We start from the raw sequence: 15017 nt of genomic DNA, 5'->3' as shown, positions 1-15017 counted from the left end.
AGCGTTTTCATTTGTTTTAAATTCATTTAGTTTGAATCAGGTGTGTTGGAGAAGAAAAATGTCTGATTCATTCAGCTCAGTTTCATCACATCTGGACAAGTAAAATAACAAAAGTTTGATAAATAATAAAAACTACCAGTTTTTTTCCTGCAGAGAAGTACAAATACATACACAAAGTGTTTACATTTTATAAACTAAACTTAAAAAATATCCATAACCTGAAAAGTCTTGAGAGAAATAAGTGCTTAAACTATATTTAGCTTCATTTAATCATGTACAGAAATTTATTCTCCCTGTCATCGCCACAGCATTACAGGTATCTGGAACTGGAAAATACAGGATTTTTATCTTGTGATTAGACAAACATTTCTAAATCCGTGTAGTCCAGAGCACCTGAAGCGACTCACCTCATAACAGATCTATTATGTAAAAAAGATATAAAAGTTATCCAGCAACTTTGGAAATGTTTTATATGTGATGTGGACAAATAAAGAGTTACAGTTGCTCTAATTGTCTTTTAGGTCATTTTCATATTTACCAGATTCATTCTGTAGGCCAGACTGGACCCTGTTTTGACCTCTAGGCCATAGTTTGTCATAGTAGAGTTAGTTTTAAATTATAGAGTGATTGCTTGGTTTCCATCAGATGATGCTACACTGTGCTCATAAATGGATGGACTTTGGACAGCAGCAATGTTCAGGTAGGCTGTGCTGGTTAAACCATGTCATGTTGATACTAAGGGGACCGAAGTGGGTTAATGAAACGTGGATTTATAATAAAATACCCGAAACGTTCCACCCCAGATGGGACTCGAACCCACAATCCCTGGCTTAGGAGGCCAGTGCCTTATCCATTAGGCCACTGGGGCTACGTCATCAGTGTGTGCCCACCGGATTCAATATATATGAATCAGACCACCTACTGTTCCATGTTTTATATATTTCGGAATTTCATGATGAAATGTTCGGCAATAAACTGAGTTGACAAATATTTTATATCAATACTTGTGAATAGGTTACTTACAGGAAATAAACAAAAAGTGTATTTACTATCGCACGAACAGATATCTGAATAACGCATTTGAGAAAACTTTTTAAATAAAAACCATAACGGTTATTAAAGTCAGGGTTTATTTATTTATTTATTTATTTATTTATTTTTTGCCTTCATAAACTTTTGCTATATTAAATATTTTTAACGAACAGATATCTGAATAACGCATTTGAGAAAACTTTTTAAATAAAAACCACAACGGTTATTAAAGTCAGGGTTTATTTATTTATTTATTTTTTACCTTCATGAATTTTTGCTATATTAAATATTTTTAACTTTTGGTTTTAATTGCTAATTACAGTTTTTGAACTATATTAGAAATAGCTTCGTTGTGAAATAATTTCCCAGTCCAGTGGAGAAGTCCCAGTTTGTGATCCAGCCTCCACTGGTTTCCTTCCTCTTGACCAGCACATTCAGGAGGAATGGTAGCCGGCTAGCTCATTGGGCAGCACCGCAGCTGTTGGGTTTACTGGTGAAAATTATCTAGTTATAACCATGAATTTACTCCCGTCCAACCCTCACGGGAATGGGCTTCTTTATGCTGGATTTAACCAGGATCACGGTAAGAACCGGATTGTGTTTATTTATCATCCTCCAGCTAACGTCGTAGTTTCTGATCTCTCATTACACGTCCGATATGTCAAAGAAAACAGACATTACAAGAACACACAGGTCAACAACAGCTTTACATTTCTGTTGCTGAAATAATCTGATAGTTTTGTTGGACCGGAAGGTTAAAGTAAATTAACGATTGAGTAAATGTTAGCTTTAGCAAGCTATTGGAACCACGGCTAGCACAAATAAATTAGCTAGCTTTTTTTTTTTTTTTTAAATGTGTCGATGTGTTTTTAGCTCATATCTAAGCTGTCGGATCAGTAAGTCAAATGCGTTAAAATAAAAATATAAAGACAAGACTGGACAATCAGTTAATAAAAATAAAGATGTATGTCAATTTAGCAGAGATGCTAATGCTAGCTCATCGTATTACCGTCATCAACTAGCATTAGCATGCAATTGCTAACTGTAGTATTTCTATTAAATTATATATATGTTTTTTTTATTCAAAGATCAGATGTATTTTAGGTATGGATTAAAAAGACGTGGATTTTAATAAACTTTCCTATTAAAGTATTTTTTTCTTCGTTTTTTTACCCCCGTCTTTTGATCCAAACTCCAAACTTGAAGCTAAATATTTGCTGAACACAGTAGCAGCCAACATTTTATTTTTAAAATTAATTTAGTTTGAATCAGGTGTGTTGGAAACCCAAAATGTTTATTTCAGGGGAATCATTCATCTCATTTTCATCACATGTGACCCGGACAAGTAAAATAACAGCATAAGTTTGATAAATAATAAAAACTCCCAGTTTTTTTCTGCAGAGAAGTACAAATACATACACAGAGTGTTTACATTTAATTACCTAAACTTAAAAATATATACACAACCTGAAAAGTCTTGAGAGAAATAAGTGCTTAAACTATATTTAGCTTCATTTAATCATGTACAGAAATTTATTCTCCCTGTCATCGCCACAGCATTACAGGTATCTGAAACTGAAAAATACAGGATTTTTATCTTGTGATTAGAGAAACATTTCTAAATCTGTGTAGTCCAGAGCACCTGAAGTGACTCCACCTCATAACAGATCTATTATGTAAAAAAGATATAAAAGTTATCCAGCGACTTTGGAAATGTTTTATATGTGAAGTGGACAAATAAAGAGTTACAGTTGCTCTAATTGTCTTTTAGGTCATTTTCATATTTACCAGATTCATTCTGTAGGCCAGACTGGACCCTGTTTTGACCTCTAGGCCATAGTTTTGAATAATAAAGAATGATTGCCTGGAAGTTTCCATCAGAAGACTTCAGAAGAGGATTTTTATCATGTATAATTAGGTGTAATTTGTGATTCACTTATATTGTTATCTGATGTCAGAAGTTTGGCCGACTTGAAACCTCGAAAAGCCTTATAAAGGCTTTTTTCTGAAGGATTTGCGTTAAACCTGATGTGAGAGGAAGCTTTATGTGAAGAGGTTAATCATTTGTTAGTTAAGGGTGAATCTTTTATTGCTTTACTGAGCAGTGCTGGGCCTCAGGAAACTTTCTCCCGGCTGGTGTCATGTCACTCCTAACGTGGCGAGACATAGTGGTGTAAACTGGTGAGTTAACTTTGGATTGATCGTCCTGTTTGATCTGTGTGTCTGTAGGATGTTTTGCTTGTGGGATGGAGAATGGATTTCGTGTTTACAACACAGATCCTCTCAAAGAGAAGGAAAAACAAGGTAAGCAAACACTGAGAGCAAGAATATAATTTTACCAGTTTATTTAGTCATTTGTGTGTCCAGTTTTAGGGAAAGAAACCAGTAGCTAAGTTGGATCCCATTCATTTTTAAGCAAGTACATTTTATAAAAAGCTGTTTCAGTCAGTGTGTTAAATTCAACTGGTTTAATCCCAGTATTGAGTCATCCTGCCATCGGTTAAAGACTGAATAATTCCAGATAAAGTTCAGATGAGCTTGTAGGATCTTCCTGATCTTTTCTCAGTTTCCTGCTAGAGCAGAAGTCCTGCTTCACACGGGGCTTCTAGATCACACGTGTCACACTCCAGACCTCAAGGTTCCAGTATCCTGCAGGTTTTTGTTGTCTCCATGCTCCACATCTGGCCAAAATGAATGAATTTGTTGACAAGAAGCTGCTGGAAGCCCTGCGATGGACTGGCGACCTGTCCATAAGGTACCCTGCCTCTCATACAGTGATTGCTGGGATAGGCTCCAGCTTCCTGCGACGCTTAATGGGACTAAGCGGTTTGGAAAATCAATGAATGAATGAAGCTGCTGGATCCATTTGATTTGAGTCACGTGTGTTGGTTCAGGGAAACAACAAAAACCTGCTGGATACTGGCCCTTGAGGACTGGAGTAGTTAGTTATTACAGCGTCTGCTGTTTCCTGGTTTCTTTTAGAAGACAGGAGACAAGTACCGGATTGGGCTCAACGGGGTTTTGAGCAAAGTTTTAAATTTAAAGTGGCTGAAAAAGCCTCAGAAACTCAGTGTATCATATGTCGCGTGTCCACACATGCAGCCAGCTCATTGTATGTTTTACGTTCTGGGTCGCGTTAAAGATGAGAAACATTTAGAAGAGATTCATCAATCTTTTTATAAAATTCCAAAAATCTGACAGACTGAAAGGTTTTTATCTACTGCAGCTAAAGAAATGTGGACAAATGGAGTTTTATACAGTTTGAGAAGTTGTCTTTCATCTGTCCGTACATCCAGTCATCCCTTTAATTTCTTCTCCTACTTCTACTTCTTCTTCTTCTTCTCCTTCTCATTATAATTATTATTGATGTTATTATTAATGGGCTGATGTTCAGAGGCTTAACATGGAAAAGTCGTTCCTCTCATAATAATCCGACTGAACTGAAAACAAGTGGAAAAACGTTTCAGGTAACCTGGAGAATTATTGATCGCAACATCAAGCTTTAAGATGAAAGTTTGGCTGCCTGGAGACAAAATGTGGAGAAATTTTGGCCGGATCAGGTCAGATCAGGCTGGATCGGGTCAGATTCGGTCTGATTGAACCGGGTCAGATCGGGTCTGATTGAACCGGGTCGGATCGGGTCTGATTGGACCGGGTCGGGTCGGACCTTTTGTCAGTAATCTCCATGTGTTCTGTCGTGGTTCTGATCACAACATCATGTCATAAAAACATCTTTTTACTCTGAGCTCTCCGTGTCATGCAGAGATAAAAGGCTCTGCTCAGGCTGACGGCTGGACGTGTCAGAGAAAACCAGTCTAAACTGGGAATGTGGAACCTTAAAGCTGGAGTAAGAGGAAGTCTTCACAGTGAAGAGTTAAACATGTGACTTCTCCAGTCACCCGTCAGTGTTGCTCTGGCTTCCTGCTCCTTAGCGTCGCTTGGCTTTCTGTCTTTCACTGACATCCGTTTGACTTCCAGAGTTCCTGGAGGGCGGGGTCGGCCACGTGGAGATGCTGTTCAGGTGTAACTATCTGGCACTAGTGGGAGGAGGGAAGAAACCCAAATACCCAACGAACAAAGGTAAGTTTTGTCTGTGGAGGCAGCGGCTTTTGAATAAATGATGATGTTTCTCCGTCTGAGGGAAGAAAAATAGCAGCAGGTGACGTCAGCAGACCCAAGTAGACTACATTACATTTACAGCTCTGGCTGGAGCTTCTTCTGGATTCGTTTTTCTGAGTTTCTAAAATCTAAAATGATGAAGGGAACCGAACCCTGACCCGGATGTAGCCGTAGCATTCCCAGCTGAAGGAACATCTTCACTGCCTGACATCTGATGATGGGTTCTGCCAGGAAGACCAGGTGAAGCTTAAAGGATTATTAGCTTTTAGCAAAGCTGCTGTAACCAGGTTCTGGTCCAAGTGAAAGGTCTGAATATTGAGATAAAACGTACCTTAATGTAGAGTCTGAAACACAGTGAGGAGCTTTAATGCACTTTTTATGTCTCGGACGTGAGTGGTTTGTTCGCTACTCTCTGGGTTTGTTGGCGATGAGGTGAGCTTTGTGACGTGGTGCATCACATCACAAAATAATTTTTTATCATGTTGTATTTGTTTAGAAATTATGTAAAACGACAAGTTCCCAAAACCATCCTGACTAGGGGCGAGAAAATCCAATCGGAAAATCTGGATTTTTTACTTCACAATTATAAAATAGATTTTTTTTTCTCAAATAAATAAAAATAATCAATTATGAAATTTTATTCATTTTTATTGTTTTTATTGATCTTTTTACTTGTCTTTTTGGGCATTATACCAGCAGAAGGATGGTCTGGCTACTGTGTTGTTTTTTCCTGATTGAAATCAAGAAAAACGACAAGCGAAAAAGAAAAGTTTTTTTAATATTTTTTTGTTTTAATAGACAAAACTCAAAATGGAAGAATTGTGAGAATTGCAATTTAAATTGAATTGGCATTTAAAAAAATTGGACTCGAATCGGGACAAAAGCATATCGTCACAGCCCTAAACCTGACCATTTGGAAACCAGCAGTGTTTGGTAGCTAACGCTAACTCATTCCTCCATAGAAAGTGCAGTCTGATTAGCTTATGTAGCATTTATTGAAATGTTTTCAAACACCACAGAGACTAATATGTAAGCAGACAGGGACCCTGCAACCCAGCAGGACCAGGATCCAAGTCATAACCAGAGAGGAAAAGTAGTTGTTTGGTGTGGTTAGAAGCTGAGCATCGTAGCTGCAATGACGAGTTCTTCAGGTGGACACAGACGACTCATCCCATCGCTGTCTTTGCCAGGTGTGCTCATCCTCCTCAGCTGTAGCATCAGACATGGTTTTCTCAGTTTGTCGTGTGGTTTTCATTACCTTTCTGTGAGGTGGGAAGCGATTGTGCCACAGTGGTCATGTGACTGCATGGTTGGACAAACTGGTGACATCTCTGTGTCAAAAAAAACCAAACAAACTAAACTTTATTAAATAAAGCCGATTAAGAGTCGTGTGTCTTTTCAACAAGTTTATTCAGCTAAAAGTAAAAAGCAAAACTTTACTTTCTGTCTTCTCCAACCGGTCTGTCCGTTCTCCTCCGACTTGGTTTTCCTGATGCTCGGTTTGAAGTCTTCACCGTGTCTGCATGCGCTGTCTGTCTGTGATGCAAGTAGCTGATCAGTTATTTGCTTTAAACAAGAAGTCGAACAGGGAAAGCGGATAAAGGGTGACTTTAACGTAGTCGAACAGGGAAAGCGAATAAAGGGTGACTTTAACGTAGTCGAACAGAGAAAGCGGATGAAGGGTGACTTTAACGTAGTCGAACAGAGAAAGCGGATAAAGGGTGACTTTAACGTAGTCGAACAGGGAAAGCGGATAAAGGGTTACTTTGACGTAGTCGAACAGGGAAAGCGGATAAAGGGTGACTTTAACGTAGTCGAACAGGGAAAGCGGATAAAGGGTGACTTTAACGTAGTCGAACAGAGAAAGCGGATAAAGGGTGACTTTAACGTAGTCGAACAGAGAAAGCGGATAAAGGGTGACTTTAACGTAGTCGAACAGAGAAAGCGGATAAAGGGTGACTTTAACGTAGTCGAACAGAGAAAGCGGATAAAGGGTGACTTTAACGTAGTCGAACAGAGAAAGCGGATAAAGGGTGACTTTAACGTAGTCGAACAGGGAAAGCGGATAAAGGGTGACTTTAACGTAGTCGAACAGAGAAAGCGGATAAAGGGTGACTTTAACGTAGTCGAACAGAGAAAGCGGATAAAGGGTGACTTTAACGTAGTCGAACAGGGGAAAGCGGATAAAGGGTGACTTTAACGTAGTCGAACAGAGAAAGCGGATAAAGGGTGACTTTAATGTAGTCGAACAGGGAAAGCGGATAAAGGATGACTTTAACGTAGTCGAACAGAGAAAGCGGATAAAGGGTGACTTTAACGTAGTCGAACAGAGAAAGCGGATAAAGGGTGACTTTAACGTAGTCGAACAGGGAAAGCGGATAAAGGGTGACTTTAACGTAGTCGAACGGAGAAAGCGGATAAAGGGTGACTTTAACGTAGTCGAACGGGAAAGCGGATAAAGGGTGACTTTAACGTAGTTGAACAGGGAAAGCGGATAAAGGGTGACTTTAACGTAGTCGAACGGGAAAGCGGATAAAGGGTGACTTTAACGTAGTCGAACGGGAAAGCGGATAAAGGGTGACTTTAACGTAGTCGAACGGGAAAGCGGATAAAGGGTGACTTTAACGTAGTTGAACAGGGAAAGCAGATAAAGGGTGACTTTAATGTACTGCTTCTCTTGTCCAGTGATGATCTGGGACGACCTGAAGAAGAAGACGGTCATTGAGATCGAGTTCTCAACAGAAGTGAAAGCCGTGAAGCTTCGGCGGGACAGGTAGGAGTCCTCTGTAGTTTGTTTGGGTCTTCAGCGGTGTCTAATGATGGAGAAAGGAGGGGCTTCTTTGTAGGTTCAAGCATATGAAAAGGAAGTAAAGCTGCTTCAAGCGTATCGGAGTGTAAAACAACTACTGGGGGGGAGGGGCGGCGGCCAGATGCTGCTCGTCAACAGTCCCAACCTGATGTCCTAGAAGACCCTCTCAGTGCAGCTACCAAGAAACCAGCCTGCCCAGCTGACCTGTTCCTCCCACCGTCAGATCATTTATAACCAATTTAAAAACACGCTACAGAACTTTTACCGTTTCCCATCATGCACCCCCTCCTATCGACAGCTAACCCGGTATCTATCCTGCATCCTACCTGACCTGTTAGCTCCCTCCAGGCAGCAGAATACCATCTTACGACAATTCTGTTTTGTCTCTTTCTCTCTTTTAACCCTCTTGCGTTTCTTTGCTGAGTCAGCGACGTTGCGTGTTCTAAACAGCCACTTCCTCATCATACCGTGAAGCGAAACTCTGCTGCAACGTCACACCGCGTCCCGGATGTGAACGTTTTCCAGCCTCTGAACACTGCGTCCTGCAGTGCAGGCGCTCCAGAAACAAGTTGCAGTTTTAGGGTTAGAAAGTTGTGTAATGCGTTTCTTTTTTTTTTTTTTTTTTCTTTTTTTTTTTTTTTGTCCTGTCTTGTTCAGCATTTAAGCAGCAGAATGAGGGTCTGGATGCTGTTCTGCTGAGCAAATTCACTTTGCCAAGGGGAGCATTACTGGTATGATTATCCCCTTGATTTTCTGGATTCTTATTTTATTTCTTTATTTATTTTGTACAACTGGAATACAGAGTTTCTACTGCTGGACCAGACCGGAGAAAATAGAAGAGAGACAGAAATGTGATGCGTTTTTAAAAGGAGAACAGTCAGATTGCAGTGCACATCTTCACTATTTGCACGTATTTTCATTCATTCTTTTGTCTTTCTGTCTGTCCTTCAGCTCGGTGTCAGTCTGCAGCCCTTCGGGGTCATCTGCTGTTTTTCAGGCTTTTACCTGCAAACTAGCAGCAGCTGATCCATCTTTTCAGCTTGTAGAAATTGGTATTCATCAATCTAAGAGGAAGGATACAAATAATTTTGTAGTTTACTAACATGTTCATAAATCTCATGACAAGTTTTCCCAAAAAAAAACACACAAAAATTCTTAAATATAAATCTGTGAAGATTTGTAGGAAGAAAGGAATGATTGAGGCCTAATGATGCCTTGATGTTGTTGTTTCTTGGGAATGTTTGCAATCCTTTGTTCAATTTTAATGACTGGCATTTATATCGACCAATCAGAGCTGTGAGAAACTGGACTAGTTCCAAAATTCACCTCAGAAACACCAAGTAAGATCCACAAATGAACCCAAAGATACGGGTGTATATACTTGGAAGACGACTCACTGACGTGTCCTTTCCTCTCAGGATCGTGGTGGTCCTGGACTCCATGATCAAAGTCTTCACCTTCACCCACAATCCTCATCAGCTGCACGTGTTTGAGACCTGCTACAACCCCAAAGGTCAGTCCAAGCCCGGTGAGTCAATCTGATGGCCCGCCACGCCAGACCTGACCTCCCTGTCTCTCTCTGCCCCCCCCTCAGGTCTCTGCGTGCTGTGTCCCAACAGCAACAACTCCTTGCTGGCGTTTCCTGGGACGCACTCGGGCCACGTGCAGATCGTAGACCTCGCTAATACAGAGAAGCCGCCGGTTGACATACCCGCCCACGAGGGGGCGCTGTGCTGCATCGCGCTCAACCTGCAGGGCACGAGGATAGCCACGGCGTCGGAGAAGGTACTGAAGCTTGTACGCTGTCTGAACGATGCCCGTGGCGTGTTACTAACGCCGCCGCCTTTCCTCAGGGGACTCTCATCCGCATCTTCGACACGTCTGCAGGTCAGCTCATACAGGAGCTGAGGCGAGGGTCGCAGGCAGCCAACATCTACTGGTGGGTGGAGAGCGACCCTCTGCGGTCCCAGTTAGCTGCTGGTCCCCGCTCTGATCCGTCTGTTTCATCTCTTCCAGCATCAACTTTAATCAGGACGCGTCGCTCATCTGCGTGTCCAGCGACCACGGCACGGTGCACATCTTCGCTGCCGAGGATCCCAAAAGGAACAAGCAGTCCAGGTCGGTTCTCACCCCTTTTATTTCGCAGCCACTCCGGAGACGGGAGGACGAATCCGTAATCCGTCTCTGTGTCCTCATCTCCGCAGCTTGGCGTCCGCCAGCTTCCTTCCCAAGTACTTCAGCTCTAAGTGGAGCTTCTCCAAGTTCCAGGTCCCGTCGGGTTCTCCCTGTGTGTGTGCCTTCGGAACAGAGCCCAACGCCGTCATAGGTGGGTTCAGGTGGGGGGTGTGACAGGCGTGTAACTCAGACACCAGGCATCACGGGGGACATATGGTGACACTAAATGTTTGGCTTCTTGTCAGCTCCTGGAACGGCTGTTGCGGTCCTGCTTGGTGCGGTTCTGTTCATGAGGCAGATTATCTGTTTCCATGTAGTTTCTCAGCAGGAAGACCTTCCTGTAATCCTTTTAAAGAGTTTCACGTTAGTTCTGAGTCTTTTAAAGTCTTTTTCTAGGCATGAAGCAGGCTTCACATCAGGAAATCATTTGAAATCAGATGGATTTCATCTTGAGGCTCCTTTTTTCTGGCAGGCTTCAGTTTTATTCTGTTTCGGATTCGCTCTTTAGGGGGAAAAACTGCAGATATTTAGACGGGTTACCGTGTTTAGTCTCAGTTTACCTGAACATTGTGGTTTACAGCAGACCTGTCTGGCATAGAGCAGCGAGGGTAAATAAAACTTGTTTTACTGGGCCTGTATCTGGGTTGTTGCTGGAGTGGGCGGGTTTGGACGCAGGTTGTGTGGGAGTGGACGGTAACGGTCAGGATTGGGAACAATATAGCCTTGTGCAGGCCGTTGTATCATCATCATCATCATCATCATCCTCCCACATGGAACAGCTGTGGACTCGGATCATAGGAGTAACTAGTTTGATTTCTGTCTTAACCTCAGAAAATGTTGTTCTGAACTTTGTCATGTCTGCATTTGTGTTGCTAGGCAACATCAAGTTTAAAAAAAAACAACAAAAAAAAACAACCCTGTAAACAAGATTTTCAACCCATATTTATTCCCAGTATGGCATAAACTGCTTATCGGATGTTGAAACTGAAACATTTTCCATCCATTCATTGTTTATATGTCTTATTCCCGTTCAGGGGGGAGCTGGGGTCTGTCCCAGCAGCTACGAGGTGAGAGAGGGGTACATCCTGGACAGGTTTGCCAGGCCATCATACGGCCAACACAGAGGGACAACCAGTCACACTCACTCCTAGGAAGAATTAAAGTAACCAAACATGCATGACTTTGGACTGTGGGAGGAGGTCAGAGAACCCACCCATACGTGGGAAGAAATCGAAACTCCACACAGAAAAACCACTGTTTCTGTCTCATCCAGTGTTTACAGGTAGAGAATCATGACTGGTTTTAACGCAGCGTCCCTAAGATCACCAGTATTCAACCTTTCATCACATCCCCAGCATACAGAGATTCCTTCTGATTCTCTGAATCTTCTGATAATATTCCACACTGCAGATGGTGGGATCTCCAAAGTCTGAGGAACATTTTTCTGGAGTTGTTCCACAAGGTTAACATCCAGATTGGCGAAGTGCTGCTGGTCTGAGAGACTCTGCCTCTCTGAAGTGCTCCTTATAAACCCCGTCATGTTACTGACCTGTTCCCCGTTAAACCAGTCACGTTACTGACCTGTTGCCAGTTAAACCAGTCACGTTACTGACCTGTTGCCAGTTAAACCAGTCACGTTACTGACCTGTTGCCAATTAAACCAGTCACGTTACTGACCTGTTGCCAGTTAAACCAGTCACGTTACTGACCTGTTGCCAGTTAAACCAGTCACGTTACTGACCTGTTGCCAGTTAAACCAGTCACGTTACTGACCTGTTGCCAGTTAAACCAGTCACGTTACTGACCTGTTGCCAGTTAAACCAGTCACGTTACTGACCTGTTGCCAGTTAAACCAGTTAGTTGTTAAATGCACCAGTTACTTTTCCAGCTTCCTCCAGACGTTCCAGATGTTTCTGCATCAGATTTACAATCTGCTCATATTTTCCATGAAATGATAAAACGTCAGATTCTTCATCCGATCCGGAGTTTTCCGTCTACTGGGAAGAAAATGTGGCTTTGTGGGATTTGGGAAACACTGCGTTGTTTTTATTTCCATTCTGCACGACTACGTCGGAGTTTTACTCTGAAACAAACAACTTTTTACACAAGTTTTCTTTAAGCTCTGTCATATGACCTCCTCTTCCTCCTCCTCCTCCTCCTCTTCGCAGCCATTTGTGCCGACGGCAGCTATTACAAGTTTCTGTTCAACCAAAAGGGGGAGTGTTCCCGCGACGTGTGCACCCAGTTCCTGGAGATGACGGATGACAAGATATGACCTTCGACCTTCCTCTCCCTGCTGACTACCTGGTGAGCAAGCAGAGTTTCTTTTCCCCCAGAGGAGGTACGAGACTTCCCATGATGCACTTCACCTAATCCTGACAGACTGCGAAACAAAAGAAGAAAAAGGAGCATCAGATCAAGGCGGAGGACGGCGAGCCAGAAGCACAGACTTCCGCACCGCGCGGACTTTCCCGCGACTCGTCTCCCAAACCAAAACACGAAAAAGAGGGAAAGTTATTTTTGTCGACGTGCAACTCGCAGCTTTTTAAGATGTCTTCCGAGGAGTTTGCAAAGGACGGATATTTTTAACCACATAGATGATTCTGATAGATCAAAATATAGTGATTTTTCTCAACTAACACCACCTAACCTAACCGTAGGGAGTGCCTCTCAGACTGGACACAATCTGTACGTGTGCACACATTAATGTTGCTATATATATATATATACATACATGTGCTCGTGTATCTGCCCATGTTGGATGTTCGCAAACGGGATCAGAGCGAGCTTCTGCTGTAACGCCCGGCGCCGCCGCTGATCCTGCTTTGGGAATCATCACATTAGTGTTGTAGATTTCCTTAGTGACTGTATATACACACCTCACCAGGCTGAACTAGCAAAAAAAAAAAAAAGTATTAACACGTATTTTTGTTTAAGTTTTGATTTGATGTTGTGCAATCCAGGGTTTCTCTGCACAGTTTCATGTTAGAAGCTTCTCTACAGCTTTCAGGTGAAATGAGAGGATTAAATGGTGAAACTCCGCCTGTGGATCTAACCAGGCTGTCCGTCGCAGGAACATGAGAGGAAAAGTTTTTTTTTTTTTGCTTTTGAAGGAGCAAAACGTTCCCAGTTCAGCGGCATCGCATCGCCATCATGTCGGACTTCATGACAGCTGGAAATACTCCCAACATTCTGCACACTTTACTGTTTCTTGTTGTTTTAACACGTTCCTGTTGCACCCAGTGGAAGGTATACGCGCATCATCTGGGCATGTTGGTCCAGCTTTAAGAAGTTTGATTTCAGTCAGATTGACGTGTTGACGACGTGTTTTGAAGGACAAACGTCGTCTGAGTGTTGCGGGAACGTTTTGGTGTCGCCCTGCAGCAGACGGCAAGCAGAGCGCTCTCACATTGGAGAGGTAGCTTTCTGCGTTTCTACGCCTCGTCAGTCCTGAGTCTGGGTCCGTGCAGCTCGGTCTGCGCTGCAACGCGGATGTTCTCCAGCATAGAAAATGTGCCAAAGTAAACAAGTCTGATGCTGGAAACTGGCTCCCAGTTTGCTGCTGCTGCTTCCTGTTTCCAGTCTGAGAGCTCTCTGATCGACTCCTGCAGGCGAAAACATGAGAAATAAACAAACAAAACCCATTAAAGGTGCAGTTCCAGAGATTCTGGTTCCTGAAGAGCCTGAAAAGAAGTAAAAACCCATTTTTCTTCTGGAATTCTACAGATTAAGGGTCCGTTTGCTCCCACCAGGCCGGAGGAGGTGGAACATCTGGACATGTGGAACTTTAGCTCACCTTTAATTGGCTTCATTACATAAATGTAGACGGAGAGGCTCAGCTGTCCATCACCTTCCTGACTGCACTCTTCTTCTTTTGTTGTTTTTGTGTGTTTTTGTACAAATGCGTCGCGCTGCCAGCTCAGCTCGTGCATCAGGGACTCCGCGGTGCTTTGTTGAACCACCACAAACAGATGTCTGTGTGGAGCCGGTAGAAGCAAACTGGGTTTTATTTGTCAGGCTGCTCGGCGGCTGATGGAGAAACACGCCCGTTGTGATGCTTTCTGCTTCAGATTGTACACCAAGCACACACACACACACACACACAGGATGGATGCTGCACAAACTGAAAACTAAGCCAACTGGTTTCTGACACACACACACACTATGATTGTAAATCCTGCATTAAATTTGTAAATAAAATCTAACATCTGCCTTTCCAGTTCAGCTCTTGGAAATCTTTGTTACACTGAACTTGGGATTTACTGGTTCATACTCCAGGTGTTTCCAGCCAGTAAACCGTCCTCTTCAGCAGTGGTTTGTCATGACTTTTCTGATTAAATGTGAGAAATTCTGTACTTCATCCTTTCAGCTTCGACCCGAATCAGATTTGAGCAGATTATTATTTATATGGAATCAGATTTATTCCATAATCTCCAAGCAAAACTTTTTAAAACTCAAGCAAAAAACAATTAAAACCAAAACATTCTTAAACTTAAGTAAAATAAATTATCTCAAAGTAAGATAAATGATCTCAAAATCAATCAATTATCAATCATCATGGAAACTATTAGGCTTTTATTTGGTTAAATTGAGTAGTTCGCAGTTTCCTCTTCCTCTTTTCTCGCTATTTTGGTTGCACTTCACACTCTGGTTTTGACTCGATTCTTTGGTTTCATTTCTGACACAAACCTTTCATGGGCGGGCTCTTTCACGGCTGATTCCGATTGGCTGGTGAGTTTTGGAGTGACACAGCTGTAGCCCAACACTTTCTTAGGAAGTTTAAGGCGTTGAAAATTAAAACTACATCCGATTCTCTGACAAAGAATTTGAAACTGTGGAATTGTTATTGTTTAATGGTCATTTTCTTTAATCATCAGCATTC

General features: G+C 42.3%; 1 protein-coding gene across 1 annotated transcript; it reads left to right on the top strand.

Moving 5' to 3' along the window:
• The first annotated feature begins 1463 nt into the window (after positions 1–1463).
• On the top strand, positions 1464–14354 carry wdr45b (WD repeat domain 45B). The gene is made up of 10 exons (XM_079260461.1): positions 1464–1615; positions 3262–3336; positions 5011–5112; positions 7837–7924; positions 9379–9473; positions 9555–9745; positions 9814–9899; positions 9977–10078; positions 10165–10286; positions 12304–14354. Exons 1-10 carry the CDS (start codon positions 1549–1551, stop codon positions 12408–12410), a joined length of 1035 nt encoding a protein of 344 aa, XP_079116587.1. The 5' UTR covers positions 1464–1548; the 3' UTR covers positions 12411–14354.
• Positions 14355–15017: the final 663 nt, after the last annotated feature.

This window comes from Telmatherina bonti, assembly GCF_933228915.1.
Source record: "Telmatherina bonti genome assembly, chromosome: 21".
Lineage (NCBI taxonomy): Eukaryota > Metazoa > Chordata > Actinopteri > Atheriniformes > Telmatherinidae > Telmatherina > Telmatherina bonti.
Note: the sequence above shows the minus strand (reverse complement) of the source record. Positions and strands in the feature narration are given on the sequence as shown.